This window comes from Channa argus, chromosome 14 (assembly GCF_033026475.1).
Source record: "Channa argus isolate prfri chromosome 14, Channa argus male v1.0, whole genome shotgun sequence".
In the NCBI taxonomy this organism is placed as follows: domain Eukaryota; kingdom Metazoa; phylum Chordata; class Actinopteri; order Anabantiformes; family Channidae; genus Channa; species Channa argus.
Window position 1 is genome coordinate 16,310,393 of NC_090210.1, and position 22,842 is coordinate 16,333,234.

At 38.6% G+C, this 22,842-nt stretch overlaps 1 protein-coding gene across 9 annotated transcripts in view; it reads left to right on the forward strand.

The window, feature by feature from the left end:
- The window catches only part of dlgap1a (discs, large (Drosophila) homolog-associated protein 1a), a 90,907-nt gene extending 75,214 nt beyond the window's left edge, over positions 1–15,693 (forward strand). For 7 of the 9 annotated variants that reach the window (XM_067474966.1, XM_067474969.1, XM_067474970.1 and 4 more), the window contains one exon: positions 7,588–14,496. In XM_067474966.1, coding sequence (XP_067331067.1) covers positions 7,588–7,812 — 225 coding nt within the window. In that variant the 3' untranslated portion in view covers positions 7,813–14,496. The other 2 variants (XM_067474968.1, XM_067474971.1) reach the window with 2 other exon arrangements.
- Positions 15,694–22,842: the final 7,149 nt, after the last annotated feature.

Genomic DNA, 22,842 nt, shown 5'->3' on the forward strand with positions numbered 1-22,842 from the left:
CTTAAACATAAAAACACTGCAAGAAAACCCAATTAGACAATTCCATTCTTAAACAAACTTGCGTGTTCGGGTTTCACAAATAGATACACAGAGACCACCGAGACGCGCTCTTTAGGCAGGGTTTGGTTTGTCCACTGTTGACTAATGTTATATGTGCTAACATGGCAGGACGCCTCCTAATGTTAACGTTAGATGTGAAGGGCTATAGAAAATGTCATTTTTAGATGAATAATTCACAGATTAAAACATGATTATTATTAATATTATATTTATTTCTGTTAATAAATCCTCCGTACTTTCTAGGCCATTTGGGGTCCTTAATGTAAATAGTTTTTCTAATACCTTGTCGGACCTTCCCAGTGTAGAAACACAAGGGCCTACATATTAAAACAAATGTAAGGTAGAAAGGCAATGACTTCACTTACTTGTACAGAGGAGATAATCCAGACATGCAGCACCTCTTTCACATTTCCAACCGTCTCTGATTAAAATTGCTGGAATATTGTTTTGTTCAAAGACGCATGCAAAGATTCTATGCTACCTTTTCCTTAAAATATAATTCTTGGTTAATATGCATTGATTATAAAAAAAAATTAAATAGTACAAGTAAGTCCCTAATAAAACTCTCCCCAAACAGATAATTTATTACATAAAAAATATTTGTAAATATTTACAAATTTACATAAGAAATTCCATTTCTCTCTGAATCTTAATATTACAATGTAAAAATTATGACAGTTACTTTAATATATTTTACTATACAACAGAGTTTGTTTTTTTTAGTTATCTGAGCTTCATTCCATGCTTGTTTGATGTGCAGTCACAGTAAAGTAAAGAAAGCGGATAGTGTTACCCAGGTTTTTGTCAAGGTGCAGTGCTTGTGCACAGTTCTCTGACTTGATCTCTGTGGTGATACATACCTTTCATTTTCTTATTCTTTTAAAATGTCTCTAAATCTTTCTTCACCTGTGGTCTGCCTTGTCTGTTGCTCTCTTTCAGCTGTTACTGTTGTGATTTAGCATCACTGTGAATATTGACTCTACTGGCTTCCTCATTTTCTCTCATTGCTGTCTTTTTCTTTCTTGTGCTTCTTTGTGTTGACAGTGAAGGCGCTTGCAAACAGCCATGCATCAATCAGCAGAACTGCAATGCCAACAACACCACAGGGTCTTGACCTCTGGGCCTCCGTAGATTCATCATGTCTGTTTTTTCCATCTACCTGTCCATGCTTCCTTCTGCCCTTCCTTTCGTCCTTCTGCCACCTGCAGCTGCTTCATTTTCTGTTGCTTTTTGTATTGTGTGTGTGTGTGTGTGTGTGTGTGTGTGTGTGTGTGTGTGTGTGTGTGTGTGTGTGTGTGTGTGTGTGTGTGTGTGTGTGTGTTTAGCTGCCAGTGACACCATAGATGTACAGGAGAGCCTGGGGCACAAATACTATACATGTCGACACTGTTGATTCATATGACACCCAGATAGAAAGATGTACATAAACAAAAATGGCTAGACAACAAGAAAGGATTGAATTAATATTTAAAGTTATTTAGAAGTAAAATTGTGAATGGTAAAATGATATTCATAACTGGGTTTCATAAACACCCATCACACTTTAAAGACCTACTTCCTCGTTTAAATTTCCCACCATACTTAGCTGTTTTGAAGTTTACAACTCTACCAAAATTCAAATTTCCTAATCTGCCGTAACTGTTGTTTTATTGGTTACTTGGCTGATCATTTCTTCCCATCTGATTGTTGCCATGAATTCTCAAATCTCATAAGCATAATACCTATAAATATCCATAATAACCAAGTGCCATGTCTATGCACAGTGTGTATAGAAAAAATCACTGCACTTAAACGTTTTCACCTCTTATTTTTTTACAGTGTCTCCCGTCTCAACTGTTGAAGCTTTTAGCTCCTTCAGATGAGTCATAGTTGTCTTGAAGGCCTCTCTTACTAGTCTACTTTTTTGCATGGTGAATCTGTCTTTGGGGCTGACCTGCTCTAGGCAGATTTACACATTTGCTGTATTTCTTCCGTGTCTGGATAAATTTAACTGTTGTCAAAGACATTTTTACTGTTTTGGAAATGCTCTTGTATCCATCCCATGCCTTCCACTTTTTAATAATCTTTTCACAGAGTTGACTGGAGGGTTCTATTGTCTTCATAGTGTAGATTTTGACCAGAATACTGATTCACCATTTATTGGACCTTCCAGACAGAGGTGTATTTACAACATTTTCTCATCCTACCGTGTCAGATAAAGATGCTCTTCAAGGCATCATCATTTGCGCCACTTTTTTTTACACCTTTTGGTTTCTCATACTGATGTCACAGGTACCAGCTGGATGCTTTAGGAAACCCACATCTGGTCACTTTATACTACTCATTGCTTTAGATATTGAATGTTGAAGCATCTGGGTTTCCATTGTATTTCACAAAAAGCTCTGTGTGTTGATGATTGATGCAAATGGGTACCTTAAGCATCAGCATGTAATACAAAAGGACTGGACAAAGTGGCCCTTTGTTTCACCCTAACCAGCTGCTGTAACTGCCTAAAACTATAAATTGCAAGACTGCATATTCTGGCATAAAACAAAGCACAATATTTTACTGCTTGATTGGATATTTTAGCATACCTGTTATTCTGTTATTTGCTCACATTTTATTTTGATATGTTTAGTACCAACAAATTTGCGACTCGCTGATTATGTAACATGTCAACATATTGTCAATATGTTAATCGAAAACTTAATCTAGTAGTAATTACTATGTAAATGTAGTTACATTGTAAATGTAATTACATTAGAAAAGTAATTGCGCTTGCAGTTTAGTTGCACAGGAATATAATTTTTTGTAGACAGGGTGCCAAATCAACATCCGAACAATGATCTGACGTGGCGACCCTGAACTCACGGGATAAGCTGAAAGGACAAAAAAAAAAGGGTTGCATTAAACACATTCACTTTGCTCAACTGATCTCCATTTATGTAACTGATTATATGACCTTGGAAACCAACTAGCCACACTATGGACGATTTATGTGAACCATTTTAAAACTGGCTCGGGGTAGAGCAGTCCTTCACCAAACCCAGGGTTGTTGGTTAAGTTCCCCGCTCCTCCTGCAATATGTTGAAGTGTTCTTGAGCATGACACTGAACCCCAAGCTGCTCCCACTAGGGGCACTGGCTACATAGCATCTCCATCTGTGAGAGTAAATGAGTGAAAGAAAAACTGTGTAAAGTACGTCAGCTATCGATAAGATAGAAAAGTGACTATGCAATTTTTTCATTTATTATTTTTAATTAATTTTAAAATTTAATTTGTACGAGTATTTATTTAAAATCTTTGTCAAAAAAAGCCAAACATTTATCAACCGTGACTCAATGTTGTCAAACATTAAAAGGTTTTTGAGGAGATTATTTATTTTTATATTGACTGTATGTGCAGTAAAAAAATTTCCACAAGATAGACAGGTATATATATTACCCGGCTGATCATCATTGAAAACCACTCTTTACACCGCCACTACTTTCTCATACATGAGAGCAAAGTTTAAACATGTCAAGGTGTTGCTGAAAGGCTTGGATTAGATTAAGGAAGTCAAAGTCACCCAGCACCAGGGAAGAGGGCAAAGAGCAGCAGTAGATTTAAGACCGTAGCTCCCAATTATGCCAGTACCAACACTATTCATGTTTCACGGCATTACCAGACAGCAAGAAGCTAAGTCAGTGTAGTAAGATAATATACAGCTTAACTTCTGCTCTAGTTTAGTTTGAGTCATTACCACAGAAACAATTAGTGAAGGAAAAGGAAGCTTTCGTTTCCACTAGAAGTTATTGGATTGTATACAAATGCCAATTTTTGACGAACTATATAGATGTAAACTATTTATTAATTAAAAAAATTAATATGTGTTAGTTTATGTGTAAGTGCCACTGCCACCCTATAGAACTGCCCTTGTTTCCCACTGTGCCCAGTTTGCATGCAGTGAATATTATAACTAATATGACTACCCATAGGTTGTCACACTGAAGTATGCCTACTAAGACATATTGTTGTAAAACTAACAGCGATGGCAAAAGTAAATCCAAGTCAAAAAATTATTGTGTTCATACCAATTTTTGGCAGGACTTGACATTAAACTTTTTCCACCACCAGTAGGCGAAATGTTTTAAAAGATAAATTGAATAAATGGTGATTTGAAAAATTATTATATTTAATTCATTTTAAAAAATAAAAATGAAAGTTAATAATAATATATGTCTACTTTTTATTATTTCACAATAAATTTCAAATATGGGGCAAATGTGGCTCAGCTGATAGAAAATGTTATCATGGTGGATGTTATAAGATGTTATTAACATTCATACTTAGCCTAAACCCCCAACTCTATCTAAAAAAAACAAATGCCTCAAATATATCACTATTTTTTTAGAAAGAGTTGGTTTTCTGTCCAATATACTTATGTGAAGTTGATCATACCAGCAGGCTGATAGTTCTATAATATTTAACCTGAACTGACATATGTATTGTTTTCTTCATAATATCACTGTTTTTACAATTCTACTATATAAATTAGTTGAAATTGTAATATATAGTTACAACAAGAAGTAAAGCTAATGAGTGAATACATTAATGGCAGGTTGCACAACAGCATGTATTCTGAACCTGTTCACATTTTTGCTTGAACCATGCTGATTTAGGGCTGAGAAAACAAGACCCAAGGGTCTCAACAAATATGTTTTTGCACATCTGAAGCAGTACACAACAGCTGTCCTGGGCTACATTGTGTTCTACAGTGACAGTGGACACTGTGGAAAAGTGCATCTACAGGGGGCAACTGTGGCGCAGAAGGTAGAGCAGTCGTCCACCAATCCCACAGTCCATGGCTCCTCCAGTCACATATCGACGTGTCCTTGAGCAAGACACTCAACCCTAAATTAGTTGCTCCCGGAGAGTGTAGGCCGGCTTCACAGCAGCTCCCCCATTGATGTGTGAGTGTGTGTGTGATTGTGAGTGCAAGTGTGTGAATGAGAAGCAGTGTAAAGCACTTTTAGTACCAATAGGTAGAAATGCGCTTTATAAGTTCACACCATTTATCTAGGTCTAGCCCGACACAAATGACAAAAAAAAGGTCAGTACTTGCTCAGGGAGAGGAACATTGCATTCAGGTCTGGTGATGGCGCACTACACAGTGATGCCAGAACCAACCTGAAAATGGTAAATGGTCTGCACTTTTCTACTTTATTGGTACCCAAAGCGCTTTACACTGCTTCTCATTCACCCATTCGCACACACAGATGGGTGAGCTGCTAGGCCTACATTCATCAGGAGCAACTAAGTAGGGGTTCAGTGTTTTGCTCAAGGACCAACAACCCTGGGGTTAGTGGATGACTGCTCTACCTCCTGAGCCACAGTCGCCCGGCCTGAAAAGACCTATCAGAGAAGCCAAAGCTGCCTTTAGGAGGAGTCTGCTTCCAGACAACTCAAGGTAGGGGGTCCAGCATATCAACAGCAACAGGCCCAGCACACTTCCGCCCCATGATAGTGAAACCTCGCTTGCTGAGAACTTAAACCATTTCTTGAGCACTTAGCCATGTATGATGAGCCACACTGAATCCACCAGCCCACAGCAGCCACATCCTTCAAAGCTGCAGGACCTGATAGCGTCTCTGGGCAAGTGCTGAGTAAATCTGAAGATGAGCTGACTGATGTCGGCATCAAGTTCTTAAACAATTCTCTGTCCCAGGATGTCGAGCCATCCTGCCTAAAATCATCTGGTTTCCCATTGGTTGAGAATACAGTAGGCCCTCATGTTTCCTCAGCCCTTAGCCTTAGAGCCCCTCACCCGAAACTAAATGAAAGTAAACTCTGCAAAACCTGCAGGATGTGAAAATACCTTGTATGTATAGTATGTTTTTTTTTTTTTTTTAAACCTTTCCTTAGACTTATTTATTTCATATTTTTTTAAGTTCTTTGGCTACTTAATAATTGCATTTCAATTTTGTTGTTCCCAGTAACGGCATTGTCTTCTATTCTAATACAATAACGTGATATATAAAATGCTTATCTTTCATTACCTAACATAATCCAAGTTAGCTTAACTTACTGTCAGCAAAGTAACATTTTGGTAGCTTAAAATGAGTATTAATTATGGCCATATATTAGATCAATCATGTTCAAAATCGTAAAATATTGTAAAATAATTTCATATCTACTGTGTCAAATATTATTCACTGTTGCTTCATTTTTACCCTTCAAAATTCAAAATCAACAAAAAAGTCAGACCTTTTTTACTATTTGAACAGAACAAAACCTTTGTGCATACGGCAGCAGCTGAGTCTCATCTCACAGTCCCCAACACGCATCAACAGTATTTATCTCCGCTTAGACCGTTAATCACCTAATGCTAGCTACCTAACCAGCAGCAATTCATCATGCCAAGCATCTCACCAACTCACTGAACTAGTACGTTTTCATTCACAATCCTAAAGCTTTTGGCTGTTCGCTGGTAAATGCTGTCGTTCACACAGTTTGGATGTGCACTGAATGAAACACTTGGTTGCGCTGGGGTCAATCCCACCCGTGAGTGGGCGGGACAAAACACACAACCTCAAACAGCCTAAATAACAGTGTTAGTGCAGACAGACTGATGTGAAGTGATCAGGTGCAGAGATACCTGCAGTTAGCGTCTGTTTTAGATGGTTATTCGTAGAAAATTAGCCTACTTCATAGTACATTTTTACCAGTCGCAAGATTTTTAGCAATGTGCTAAAGTTGACACAGATCAGTTTATGTAGACCTGCAGTGCTTTGGTCATTAGTTCTCACGTCGAGACTTATGTTTATAAGCAGACACGTAATTACTGTAGTTACTCAATACAGCTGAGCTGATGTTAGACTACAGATAAACTTTTGAGGGTGAGGCATTGTACAAAGCTGCTTGTGAATATCAACTGTTCTGTTTTCTGTTTAAAATATAGGGAGTAAAAGTAAAAAGTTGACAAAAAAACAAACACACAAAGTACAGACGCTTGAAACTTCTATTTAAGTGCAGTTAAAGTGTCCCTGAGCAAGACACTGAACCCCCTAGAGCCCATCTCCAGCCATTCAGTTCTGGTCCCAAGCCCGGTAAAAATTGGGGAAGGTTGAGCCAGGAAGGGCATCCGGCGTAAAAACAAAACCCCATCCTGTGGTGTGCATGAACTCATGGGATAAGCTGTAAGGAGAAAAAAAAATTAATCAAGTAATAATAGTTTGTTACCTCCTAGTTTTGATGACTAAGTATAGATATAAACTGAAACAATTTGGAGAATTAACTGGCACTGTCAATGTCAACGATATAACAAGGCATTAACACAAATTCCATTTCGAAGCCTTTAACGCAGGTTGTTATATAACAGAACCCTTAGATAAAGACTCTTTGCTTCAACAACTCCAAAAGCAGCATGTAAAGTACCTGTGTGTAGTGACATATGTAGAAAATGTGGAGGATCATCCATCATGTGTGTATTAATGGTTTTCACACACACATACATCTGTCCTTCTCCTGAAATGTTCTGCCCTCCTTCCCACCATGCTCTGCCACCAGGAGAGGCGTCTCCCACCGCCAGTGCCAAAAAAGCCACCCAAGGGCCCCCACCACCACCCTCCTCTGGCCAGGGACCGCTCACTGGAGAGCTCAGAGAAACAGCGGCAAGAGGCCAGGAAGCGCCTGATGGCCGCCAAGAGAGCAGCATCTGTGAGGCAGAACTCAGCAACAGAGAGCGCTGACAGCATCGAGATCTACATCCCAGAGGCTCAGACAAGGCTATGAGGACACACCAGGGACATACAGAGGGTTGTCATGCAGTAAACTCGCAATGCACAACACAAACGAAAAAAAAGATTAGTTGTCCACATCACGTTACAGGGCTGCAATATGAATATATCATGCATATATGCAGAGATAATGTGCCCGGAACAGTCATAATCTCCCCCCAACAGTCTCCTGACCAGTGGCCTGATTGTTTACCATGAACATAACAAAGCCCCTTTTGAGTCATCACCCTGCTCTCACAGTACAGTCAAGATCTCTGATGGAAATTTAAAGATTAAATGTAAAAAATGATATATTAATTCTTTATGACTAATTTAAAGTCTACTCCACTCTTTAAACAAAATGAAGCTTCATGGTACACTAACCTGCCATCGGATTAACAGTTACACTGCTGTCAATAGGATTCTGTTTAGAGTTTTTTTCTTTAATTGGAGGAGAAATCCAATTACAAATCATGCTCATATGGTAATATTTAGGTATTTAGGATTTCATATATACTTTTGGTGGCAGGTAAATTTAAAACTACAGTATGTAACTTCTGAATATTTTTAACACATATATATTTGTATATGAACAAACAAGTGAGAAGTCTGTCCAAGTAGGTGCACATTTAGAAACAGACATCCAGAAATCACAGATTTGTTATAGAAAGTTCAGAGCTGTGGTGGATGCAGCTAAGACAAGGCCATGGTGACTGGTCACCCTGCCCTCCAGTGCACAAGAGAAAGAGCACTTTGATTTCATACATTGTTGGTTGACATGTCACACAAGCTAGTGTTAGCTTGACCAAGATGAGGGTAAAAAAACCATTATGTATACTAAACAGGCCACCTTTACATGTTGGCAGTGTGTTTCAAGCCTTACAAATTAAGTCAGATTGTACAGAGGGTAGATGTTGAAGGTGTTCTGTGTGGTTCTTAACACGTTAAAAAGACATGTCTATGGAGATGATGGACAATCTTTCACACGCACACACACAATCATACATCACCTTTGGACATTTGGAAACATTGGTTTATATACTGCACACAGAAGTACTAACAGGTCACTCTGTCTTGTGGCTGTAAGAACACTGCAGGCTGTGTAATATAAAAACAGTGTGTGTCTCTTTCCTCTGAAGAAGAGAACACCATGACCACTTTTTCTCTTTCATCTTGCCCTCTCAACACCACATCAGTTCTTTATAGAACTTGTAAAGTATGAAATGATCATCTGGTATTTTCCCCTTATTCTATGCTGAGCCTGCTTACAAATGAGAACACGTGAAGGAAGGTTTAGTTATTTTACAACTTATAGCATTGTATTTTTATGCACCATGATGATGCAGGTTGTAATGCAGAGACTTGACAATCGGGAACCATCAGACAGGTTTTAAACGGGTTTTCTAAAACAATTTAGATGGAAAACAGGGATTTGTTTCTTTCTATTTCTTTCACCCTGCCTTTAATTTAGCAATTCAGCCACTGATATACAAAACTACAACATAAACATTAAGCTGTAAATGCACAGAATTTTCTTTAAACCCCCTCTCTGTAACTCGAAGAGCCATGAAAGGAGTTGTAAGTACTTATAGTGATAGAGTAGACTAGAGTATGCTATGGGGATAATAACTTAGCAAATGAAGAGATTTGGTTGTCTGTATGATCACCACCTGTGCACAGCAATCTTTTTCCTCTTTGCCATGATATTTATATTCATTCTCCCTGGATTTAGGGGAATATTGGTTTTTTACAGGGTAAATTTACACTTGAGCAATATTTAGTAGAGATGGAGGACATTTACCATCTAACACAAAATCCCTATAATTAGTATAAGAATAAGAACAAGTAGAAAATGCAGTGTAGTATTATATTACGATTTAATCTCTCCAATGTGAAGAAACTGAAATGTCAAATCTGTATGTTACTTTGTATAGGTCAACATCAGACAGTTTGTGATATAAAGGGCTATAAACCATTAGTAGTAATCCTCTGACTGCCAAACAAGAGTCTCCTGGGACCTTTTGTTAATTCCCAAGACCTTAAATAAATGGCCTGTAGTTGATATTTGTTTAATTACTAAACACTAAATGAATGAGTTTAGTGCTGATTCGTAGTTTTTTGTCAACCAATAGGCATTAGGGACCTGATTAATCTACACTGCATATTTAAAATCTAACAGGAAGGGGTGATGGATTACGTCTGAGATGGCCAGAAATTACTGCTTAGTGTATACCTACATTTTCTACACTGATGTGATAAGTGTGGCTGCAGGAGGCATTTTTGCATGTGATACAAGGCTTCACATGTTACAGAGATGTCCATGTAAACTGTGCTGACTGACAGTCTGGTTACAAGATTAAAATCAGCAGGTTGATACTGGCAGAGGTTCCCAGTCAATTAAAAAAGCACACTTGATGTCTTACTAGCTAATGTCGGCCATGTAGAAATATATACAACATAGTGAGCTAAAATATGGCCTCATTTGTTTTAGACACTGCAGCAACCTCTGTGTGTCTTTGCTGCTGGTTTAGGGAGCAAGGCTCCATATTACTATTGAATGTGTAAACTATGAAGCAGTACATTTAGTGTCTGCTGTGTTCGGATGGTTTCCCATTACTGTTTTCTTTATGTTATAGTCCCTTCCACAATTATAGGAACGGAAAGGTCAATAATTTGTTTTTTGTATTTACATCTATATGTATTTAACAACAGAGGACAGAATATAGCACCTTTGTATCAGATCACCCAAATTTTAAATGAGCAAAAGAATTTGAATAGCTTTAAAGCAAATAAAACTTAATATTTGGTTGCAAATTTGTAAATGCATCAAGCCTGAGACATTGGCCATGTGTTGGTTTCTTTTGATGGTTTTCCAGGCTTCTGTTGCAGCCTCCTTCAGTTATTGTTTGTTCTAGCAGAGTTCTATCTGTTTATGAGCTTTTATGCCATTTTGCCATTAATTTCATAGAGATGTTTCTTGGTCTCAGCAGTCTTTTAAATCTTTAAGTGGATTTTTGTGGATCATCTCTGTACCTTTTAGCAGATTCTACCAACCTGGTTTTGTGGTTCTTAACTGCTGATGAGGGGTTTAAATCTTGTGGTAGGGCCTCTGTGTTTCTGCTCATGAAGTTTTCTTCATATTGTGGAATGTGATATCTTCACCCCTGCTTTGTGGTGATTGTTGGTGATGTCACTGACTAGTTTTTAGGTTGGGTTTTGAGGCCTTTGCTGACCTGTTTTGTGTTCAGTGGTTCTCTTTCAAGATATTCAATATTTTTGTCATTTTGTGGTATTTTTGCACACTTAAACGTATCGTGATCTGATACAAAAGCCAGTGTTCTATGATATTGATATATGTAGATGTAAATACCAGCAAATAAATGCGGAAATTTTGAACGTTCCTTTTCAGATTCCTCTTTTGATCTTAAAGCTACAGTGTGCTTTATGCCTGCCCTGAATGGGCTTTGCTTAACTTTCTGTGCTCTGCCACACTGTGCACAGCCCTAAAAGTGCACAGCCCTTAAAGTAGTTGTACTACTGTAACTTGACCAAAACTGTTCATATATTATTTGTCTAATTTACTTGTCTTGCATCATGACAGGAACAGAGATGACAATACAGCCAGATGACAAAAGTACAATGTGAACTATTCTAGTTTCGCTTATAGTCACAACAATTCTCCTTTGCATAAATCGCAGATAGGAAGCCAGTTTGTTGTACACTATGCAACCAAAGATAGAAATTGATACATTTTTTTAAAGATATCCTGTTCATAATTTGTGCTATGGTTATTTTTGAGGAGTGCTCCAGCAATACATGTGAAATTAAGGTATGTCAAATAGGTTTCTGTCAAGTCTCAGAAAGAGAAGAGTGGATTTTATGCAGTAAGAAAAAAGAAAAGATTCAGGTTTTATTACAAAAATGAAGGATCCAGCATTTTTGCTGCTTGACAACAAACTCTGAATCTGGCTTTTGACACATCTCCCAACTTTATACTAGTGCAATACTAAATTGCTGGAGTACTGCTTTGATTGAAAAACAGAAGAAGAAGAAAAAAAAAACAGGTGATTGAAAAGCACACTAGTAGTTTTTCTTTAGTTTGAGCTTTCAGTTTGGAATGTATGGAGACATTAACACTGAAAACAACAACAGCAAAGGTGAACCAACACTCAGTCCCACATACTGGTTGCTACTGCTGCACTTTTAGGGACTTCCATGCAAGGCATCCAAAATCCAAATCCACCTGGCTTTCGTATTCCACAGCTGAAACAGGACTGGTTTGAGTAGTGACAAAGAAGACATCTTTTGGGGCCAAGATGGTTTTCATAAAGTCACTTCCATGTTATTTATCTGTGATAATGCCATTTCTACTACTACTACTACTACTAATACTACTAATACTAGTACTACTACAACTACTTGTGCCAACATTTATTATATAACTGCCATTCATTTCTCCAGAGCAACAATCTGGAAATCAGTCAGGATTCTACAGATGATGATGATGATGATGATGTGATAATGATGATTGTGTTGTTGATAAAAGTATTCTGTATTTATTTTCCAAAAGTTAGGTGTGTGTGTGTGTGTATATGTGTGTGTGTTTGTGAAAGAGAGAATGTGTGTTCGTGTGTGTTGGGGGGGGTGTAATTTTGTATAGGATTTAATTACCTCTGTGTTTAAATGATGATGACAGTGAGCCATATTCAATGTGAAACACCCTTATCAAGAGGAAAGGGCCATACAGATGCTAAATGAGTTCCTTTTTTACCATTTACTGAATTATTTATTTAGTTTTCTAGTAGCAAGCTTACTATCTGTGTGCTTGGGAGGAACAGTGAAGTTGTAATATGACAATAGTGTAAACTGGGGAAAGAGGCAGATCGGCACATGATTAATCGTCTATTTTAGAAGCTTCTCAAATGAGAATGTCGATGACTCCTCAGACACAGTGGCTCATATCAGAATAGAATCACAGACGGAGATGCACAATCGCTTCTAGAGAAAGGTCAAATTTGACAAATGTTAAACATTCTCACAGAAATCCAAGGATGATCAGGACTACCAGTACTGAAACCAAATAAATTTATGTTTTTATTATATGTGAATTAAACAGGACTTCATGCTTAAAAAATCATAGTTACTGCCAAAGTCAAATGTTGAATTATAGTTCGGCTTATAATCATATTGTAGCAGCAACAAATGACGATGAGGATGCCAGAGAGACCTTTAAAAACAGCTAATGTGAAAAATCAAGAATCAAGATTGTACAAATTAAATATACAGTACTCTGCAAAAGGCTTTGTTGTTGTTTTAGCAATGCTACAATGCCTCTATGTTTTAATTTCACATCGTTTGAATACAACTAGAAAATATTTACACAGTTAGGTTTAAGAAGCTTTATAAGGTATGAGCTTTGTGGAAGCATAGCAGACAAAAAGAGGGGGACAGGGTGAAAAAGCTGATATATGTAAAAGTTCAAAAATATTGGAGTCATGATCAATGACGCGATGAATCAAATCTTAAATTTTTGTGGTTCAATTGTTGACAATATAAAGAGTTGAAGAATGAGTGCTTGCAGCCATCAGTAAGACATGGTGGAGAGTCAGTCATGGTTTGGGGCTGCATTTCTGCCAGTTGAGTTGGTGTAATCATTGATGGGATCATGAATTCTGAAATGTACAGACTGGTTTTTATTTCATCACCCTATTCCTTTTGGAAGGTAGGTTTGGGAGCTGTTTCCCAAGCACACTGCAGTTAAATGACATTTGGGGGCGGGGAATTATAAACAGACATGGACTGGCCTCACCAGAGTCCAGACGTTAATATAACAAAAGCAGTGTGGGATCACCTGGGCATAGAGACAGCTTAAGTCTAATGAAGAACTCTGGGAAGTACTGAGGAGCCATAAAAGCCTGGTACCAAATTACACATTATTTACTGGTTCCTGCCCCTGACGTAGGCTAGCAACCTGTTTAGGGTGGACCCTGCCTCTTCCCCAAGGTTAGCTGGGAGAGGGTCCAGCCCCAACAACCCTAAACAGGATAAGCGGTTAAAGATAATAGATGGATGGATGGAGGACGGTCTCCTTAAAAGAATTTGAGATATGCAAAAAGAGGACATACTAAATACTTAGGCCCGTAGACAATATTAAATAGACCTAGAAATATACATTGATTGTCCCTGCAACATTGCTGAAACAGTAAAGCTGACGGAGGCCTTTTCCACTGTACTGTATCTTAAAATTAAAAAATTTGATCGATAGCTTAGGCAAACTAACTTAAGCATAGTTTGCAACAAAACCTGAAATAAGTTCATTTGTAATGAAAATGAAAGTCGTGTTATTGTGTTTGTAATTGCCTTATTTCAAATGTTAAAATGTTCAGGTTACTGTAATTTTTTTAATTGTATTAACAATCTGGAATTTAGTAAAACGTATACGAATTCAAAATGTCAAATTTCCACTCAGTGGAACATGAAACACAACATTCGTGTGTAGATTAAATTCATTTACACGTGACGTGTATGCAAATTTCTTTCTTTTTCTTTCATTTTTGGCAGTCACACTGGCAGTCCTGGGCCTTCATAGAGGACAACTTTGGATGTAATACTGCTGAAAACACAAATCCAAGCCAAGTGTGCTTGAGCTGGCTCTGCGTCTTTTTTTCCTCAGGAAGAGGTGGGAAATGTAGTCTATAAAATCAGGGTCTCCCAGACACGGTGGTCTGTCACTCAGAGCGTGTTTGTGTGTGTGTAAGTGAGAATTTCTATGTTGAAACTTTTTTATGCGTTTCATTTGTATATATTACCACAATGGAAGATGAAGTGTGTGTGTGTGTGTGTGAGGTCTCTATAAAGTGCTTCCTGAGTCCTTGTTTTCTATGTCGGGCCTTTCCTCGGTATGGTCTAGTAGCCTCATTGAGCCATTCTGTATAATAACTCTTCACTTGTACCTGCCACCAATCTCTTGTGTTTGTACAGAAAATGGTTGAGGCTGTTTCATGACGCATGCAAACACAATATTAGTACTTATGAATCTATATCTAAGTTGAGAACATGTATTTGATTTATTTATGCTCTTATTTATTGATTTCTTTTTTAACTATGAAATTCCGTTGAAGTGATCTGTCATGCTCTTTTGATCTTATGTTGTAATGAAAAGAGATGATTATACTGTGTGTCCATAACTATTGATAAACTCATAATAAAAAATAGCTATTTACTCTTCTTCAATGGCTTAGGTCTATACTTTTTTGCAGGTAGTAATCCAATGGATCTGTTTTTTGGCAGTGAAGTGAAGCAGTTATTTCCTGTACACGGGGTGGTTGAAATATCAAGGTGGTTTTATTAGTACAATAAATTCAAACACAGAACCAAATCAGCCTGCTGTGCATAGCACAAAAAAAGACACAGAAGTAGATTATAAAAATAAAATCACTCCACCTGCATGACAGATAATGGACGTATTAGCTCACCTACCGTATTATTTAAAGAATATGGTATAAATACACTTTTAATATATGTGTACAAAGGAAAAATGACAGTTTAATTTTGTTGCATTGTCTGAAAATGTAAGTGCATTAGTTTTTACTGCATATCAAAGTTGGTCAGTTTGGTCAGTTCATTATTTAGATTTAAATTTTATCCTTAAACGAATAAAATCATACAGCAAATGGGAAGCATTTATTTCTACTGGTTAGTCATTTTGTTTGTTTATTGGTCAATATGCATTTTCAGTGTGAAGGTATCCTGTCTTTCACCACATGATGGCGATAGTGCCCCGAGGAGGAAACAACCTGCGTCTTCTGTGTCTGTCTGTTTTGCGGTGGGATCACTTCGCCAAACACACGCAATACATGGCCACATTTTTTTTTTTAAACTGGAGATTCCCGAAAGTCTGTGTAGTTGGCTGTGACCAGAGTGAAACTGTCCTAAATCAGTTTAAAAGTTTCCTTCATTTTTATGGTGAAATCTGTATTTGTCTTAATGTATTGCAACCAATATGTTTTCTATATAAAGAAATTAGATATATAAGGAAAACTTGCTATGCAGAGTGTCTGAAATAACCTATCCTCTATTTTTAAGCCCAATAAAGACACACGTCTGTGATGAGGGGCTTCTACTGCATCCATTTATTTCAAAATGAGCATTTTTCTAATACACAATGAAAATATATTTTTTTTATTAATTAAGAATCAAACACTATCATTTTTTTACAAGTAGTAAATATACCCTTTGTTCTAGTAGTCCAAATTGTGTTCAAGTGCATTCGGTTTGCTTTTATTTTTTAGGAGATGAGCGTAGAACCTGCAGTTGACTTCTGGCAAAATAAACTGAGTTCATTTCAATGACAAAGTTCTGAAAAGCAAAATTCACACTGCATGTGTGGGGAAAAAGTAAGATGGAACAAGTGTGGAATTACCAGCTGTCTTTTTAGATTTGGTTGTCCAACTAAACTTAGTAACTAGATGGAGGATGTTGGTGAGGGAGGTGACCAAGGACTTAGCAGTCAGTCTAACTGTGTGAGTGACTGTGAGTGAAATGTAAGGCTGGAATGGCTTCAGGACAAGTCCAACCAAAGACCAGAATTAAACTCTACAGAACATCTGTAGAAAGACTCGAAGATGGCAAATCACAGACACTTTCCATCTAATCTGATGTACTTTGAACGGGTCTTTCCAAGGGAATGGGATAGTCCCCAAATGAAGGCTTCACTTGACATGGTGGTGAAGTAAAGGTTTGCAGAAGAGGAAAAGACTAATTACATTGTAAACAACAGAAATGCTTATGTTGTTTTTAAATAGTAACAAACACAGGAACAATAGTTTACAGTACTTTTCCACAGTTTCTACAGCTAGACACACATGGTCAAGCAAAAGGAGAGATTGATTACACTGATTCTGTGTGCAGACTAAGACTTTATTGATCCCACGATAGGGAAATTCCAGTGTTCCAGCAACGAGAACACAAGCACCAGATATTGCACCACGATTAAATCAAAGACATTTTCCCTCGAAAACGGCACAAAAAGTTACATAACAGACACAAACGTTTCTCCTATAATAACCATACACATACCAAATGCTCCTTCAAACACTGGGGGTCTAACAGTCTTGCTCTGAAGGAGCTGCTCAGAGCCTCCACAGTGTGGTGCAGGGGGTGGGAGGTGTTCTCCATGATTGATGTCAGTTTGGCCAACAACCTTCTGTCTGCCAACTCCTCGACGGACTCGAGTGGGCAGTCCAGGAAAGAGCCGGCTGCCTTAACCAGCTCATTGAATCTCTTCCTGTCTCCGTCCGTGCTGCCACACCCTCAGCACACAACGGGGTAAAAAACTGCAGAGGCCACCATATTGTCATAGGATGTTCGGAGAAGAGCCCTGCTCGCACCAAAGGACCTCAGTCTCCTCAGCAGGTGGAGGCGAATCTGGCCCTTCCTGTACAGGGCATCAGTGTTGTTGAACCAGTTCAGCTTATTCTGCAGGTTTTCACCAACTTCAGGTCTGTACTGTACTATGTGCCCATTGTGCAGTTACTGGCTCCACCAAACTGTCAGGTCATTTCACACATCCACCAAGGCAGCCACACACTAACAGTCGCCTCCTAGAAGGATGAAGGGTGTCAGGAGTTGCCATCATTGCATCCCTTTGACTCTGCCCTATTCTCACACCTCCCCTAACATCCAGCTATGGAGCCCATTAAAGCCCACCCTGGAGGATATATCTGGGTCCCCTAGCCAACTTCCTTCAGCCTAAAGAAGCTGCTTGGATGAAAAGCAACTGTTTCCAACCATAGTGTCTTTGCCATCATCATTGCCATCATGTTTTACAGTAAGCATGTGAAACGTATCCATGTCTGCATCCCAAACTGTAGCATGCACTGGAGCTCATAGACATCCCCTGTCCATGTCCTTTCAAGAAATCATTAGGCGGCTTAGAATGCAACAATCCAAAGTAGACTGTCTTCACTGAAACAAATACTTTTATTCAAACATTGTAGTGTGATGTGCTGTTTTCATCTAAATAAGATAAAATGAAACTTCGGGCATTTGCTTTAAGCTGACTGAGTTATTGTAATGGATTTTAGTAAAAAAAAAATAAATGCAGTAACTGCTGCTGACACAGACTGCTGCTGAAGTACTGATTAACACCAAGAAAGTGAAACACATTGCAGCTCCTCGCCTGAAATCTAATGAAGAACCAAACTAAGTACTAAAACCAGATGAAGACACTGAGGTCATGAGTCCACATTCCCTCTTAACACCCTAACCTAAACATTTAATCAGCTACAAACCATTTGCTTATTCTATGTGTGTTTTAAAATTGCAAAGGTTGTTTATTCAGTTATCTGCTCAATTAATTCTTGATTCATTCGTGGACTCACAATATTGTTTAAGGATTATTTAAAGCATTGTCCACATTGCCAATTATGAATACCAAGCACTTTCAATTATTTTATTTTTATTTTATTCAGTCCAATAAAAAACACACACATTGTTTTATATTTAGTTTCAAAATGCCAGAATCAGTTATTAAAAAGTCTTTTGTGGCTGCAAACCTGACAACAAACTCAAAGAGAAGACAAATATTTGCTAAATTTGTAAAAAAAAAAAAAAAAAGTAAAGTTTAGATTAACAAGTGTAAAGTCAGACAGACATGCAGATACAATGAAAGATAACCCCACATTTTTAGCAAATTATTCAAAATAATTCTGAAATGTCTAAGCCAAGTCATTGAAATCCAGCTGCCTCCAAGTGGCCAACAAGCAAAGGTCTAAAGACACATCTAATCAAGTTGTTAAAGTATTGTTCAGTAAATCCCTTTAATTTGTTTCAGTCATCCAGATGGATAATCCCCTGTAGACAGAGATTAACGGGATTACTATTGAATCACTCTTTGGGAGGATTAGCTGCAGCTCTAATTCCACACATTTGTCTGCCTTGGTTCACTTTCTGGTTTTCCTTTCCCAGTCCCTGATAGCAGAGGTGCTCATGGGCACTGTAGCAGCAGCCTCGAGATTCGGAGAATGTGAATACTACTCAGATAAAGAATTTCCACTGCCAATCGAGCTACGCGTTTTTTCTGACAGACTATGATAGAAGTACTGAAACTAATTGGTTTAGTCAAATTTAAATCTCAACACTAGCTCATCATTATTAATTATGAGTGACGCTGACTGACCTCGTCATAAAATATGATCATCATCTCATGATCTCAAAAAGATGATCTCATGATCATCTTTTTATTTTGAATGTATTGGCAGGCGTTTCATCTTTTTATTAATTCATTTCTAACGCACTTTAAAAGCAGACAACTGTGTGCGTGTGATATTATGCGTGTGTGAGTGCCTGCTCGGGTGTGTTGTCCCCTTTTACGCCACCGCCACCCCTGGTGCGCACAGTGGACGCCGTGCTCGATTTTTAATGCACCGTCCAGCCTGCTGCATGCTGCAAAGCGAGGGGCTGCATGGGAACTGAAACACTTGCTCCGCTCGCGCAGGTCGGCCCGTTCAGAGCGACAGCACGTTCATCAATGAGACGACGTGGAGCGCGCGGTCACGGCGCATTTAAAAACCTGCACGGTTCGAATTATCATCTGGTTTTCAGCAAGGGGAGGGTACACACACACTTTTGAGTGAATCATCGAGATACAAGCACAGACTACACGCACACACACACACACACACACACTGTTGTCTTAGTGAATAGGCTTTAATTACAGACAGTTCAGCTTGAGAATCATGCAAAATAGAGTTTTGGGGGAAGTGGTTGTTACCGTGGGCGGATGTTTGATTGTTGTTTGGGTGTCAAACAAAAACCAGCAGGGACTGCTCCTCTAACTCCAGAGCCTCAGATGATGAGAGACAGTAACAGGCAGAAGAAAACCCGTGTGTGCATATAGAAATGAGCCCCAGACTCTCACAGCTGTTGCTGTTAAGCCATTTTGCAGAACACAGAAATGTCCTGATTGTTTTACTAACTTTTACAACTTTCATGTTTTGTGTAGTGAAAGCAAAGAGAAAAAGGCGACTCGCAGGAATTTAAAGGGGGGGAAATGGAATTAAAATAAAATTACCAGTAGTGGATGTGATAGTGCAGGGACTCAAAACCTAACGTAAAAATACAAATAAACAAATAAAACTGTACTCTGGTAAAACTCCAAATACCACGCTGACAGTAAGTACACGATTGATTGATTGAAGTATTAAAGTAAGAATACTTGACTGTTTTTCCACCCTGTACCTTCCTGTGGATCAGTGCTACTTTATGTTTGTTGCGTCTAAATGGTTAAAAATGCAAATTGTTGCGCTGTTTGAAAGATTCCAGACCCAGTGCTGACTATTAGACTAACACAGCAGAATCCGATTTACTGGCCAAGTAACAGACAAGGAATTCTCTTCGGTCATACAGTGACACTTGAACTAGTTTATGGCAGCAGACATCAATTAAAGGGTTGATTGAAGTTGTTTAGGCTATTTAATGATTTTTTTCAATAAGTTAACATCGTCACTATATGTAACATCACATCACAGTAGTGATAATATACAACAGTATTTACACTGTAGTTTAAGGAGGAAAACATGAACCACTCCTAAAATGTCAACAAAGCTGGGAATAAGGTCAGGAAGCACAGAATGGATCAGTCACAGAAACTTTAGTGTAAAGGCCTGTTGTTCTTATTGCTTTGCTATTTGCTCCCAATTAAAACCATGTAAACACAGAAGATGGTCGCTCATAATTCTGTACACTATTTCACGTGCCCTGCTGCACATGCACGAATCGTGTAGTATTCACGAATCGGTCATATTATTGTGTCTCAGCTCTCTGAGCAGTAACAACAAGAAGTGGCTTTGCACTGGATCGTATCATGTCCGTCTCCCTGCGCGCATGGCACAGAGGGAAAAGGAGGCGAGTCGGGGGAATTTCAAGTTCAGTAAATATTTGGAGCCGTGGTCGTTACTTGTTTGTTGACTTGACGTGGATCCACATTTAACGCCATATCTTACAATTTTATGTCTCACAATTTCTTTATGTCACACTTTAGCTGTGTGTGCTGATGCGCGTTGAATGCAACGCCACCAAACTGGGAGAAGTACCAGTAAACCGAAGAGTAAAATTACTGCGTACCAGTCCACTTTGAGCACTGCAATTATGTCAAATAAGTCTTTGAAATCAGGTCGTGAATGGCGGAACCTAACCTGCCTGCCTGAAGGGTTCAGTATTTGTTTGTTCTCAAGAACATTATTATTATGAAATGTTCTAAGTAATGAGATTGTAATATGTACCTCATCTTCGATTAGAAATGTAGCGAACTACAAGTATAGATTTTTGCTCTTGGGAATTAAATCTACCTAAGGAAAGTCCAGAGGCCCAGGCTGGTGCAGTTGGTGCAGGCTGAAGAAGATGGACGCGGTGTAAGGTGAAGTCCTGCAGCAGGCTCCTGTCTGCGTTTGGTGGTGTGTTCAGCACCTGGTTGGTGCCGGGGTGTGTGTGTGAGTGTATTGTGTGTGTGTCTTGAGGCATGCTACAGCTTCATTATGTGCACAGCAATACAAGCGTCATTTATAACACGACATGTTGCGCTGCCGGGCGATAGGGACGCAAGTGTCCTTCTTCCCACGGCCACGGCCCCTGTTGCATCTTTCTATCGCGCGCACGCAGCCTGCTCCCGCAAACGCTCCATTTAGTCTAGAACAAAGTGGGCCCTTTACTGAATAGACTGAATAGATGCGCACTTACAGACTTCAGACCGGTGGGCAGTCTGCTTTCGATATACAGGGGAGTGTTAATTTGTCGCGTGAGATGTCAGAGAGGCGCGCGCCCCCGGGGCCTACCACTGGGCCTTTATTTGTCAACCAGTTCTCCCAGTCAAAACCGTACTGACTGGCACTACTGGTGCATGTATTTATGGCGGCAGCGCTGCCCACTTACTGCTAAATAAATGACCGAGCTCAGGGCTCTTCACACGGATCAGACTTCATAAAGAAACAGACACAGACTGACAAGCTCCACATTCTGCGCAGGTTCACGTGTGATCCGCTGCGATCACTGCATCTACTGTGTACATATATATGATACATATATTATATATATATATATATATATTTTTTTTTTTATTTATTTACTTATTTTTTTTAAATCGGTGATTTTGTACATTAGTTTCTTGATCCAAATTGTTTATTTTTATCGTTTCTTATAACACAACCTCACTATTACAAATTGTATGAGCCAACAAAAGTTTTCTCTGCATTTATTCTACTTTCTCTTATAGTCACACTGGTTATTGAAAAGTTAGGTAAATTAATACGTGTGTGTACAAGTGTGTGGATGGAATCTTCAATGTGATGTCTTTAAAGTTTGCCAAACCGGTATATAAGGAGGTGACTTTGCGTCTAAGCTTTTTCAGCGAACGGACGGTAGTGGGCAAAAAGGTAGTAGTTGAAAAATGTGTGTAGCCGCGGTGGTATTTTGTCATCAGCTCAATTGTGGAACGTACAATTCAAGAAATGTTCAATGTTTTATCATACAACTACTTGTGAATAATCGTTGGAGCCCCAGAGACGATTAAACCTGCCTCTACACAAACCATGCAATATATCTTAGTAATACCATATATAGATAGATAGATATAGCTCTATATATATATATATATATATGTGTGTGTGTGTGTTTGTGTGTGTGTGTGTGTGTGTGTGTTTGTGTGTGTTTTAAACTAGGTTACAAGTTAGTTTTAAACTAGAACCAAGCGCCTGCTCAGAGAAGTACTTTTGATTAAAAAATGGCTCATTCGCAATAAAAAAAAAGGTTTGTGTCCGCAAACAGACCTACGTGACAAAGTTCTTCTCAATTCCTCGACGTACAATATTTTAAAACCTAAAAAAATGCATTTATTTATTTATCCTGTTGGCATTTAACTGTACACAGCGAGACTTTCAGGTGGCAACGTTAGATCACATTAGGGTTTGACAGATCTGTGGAGATGCTTATTGTGCCAGAGTGGACTATGATGGACTATAATCCTCCCTGCTCAGAAAGGAAACACTTCAGC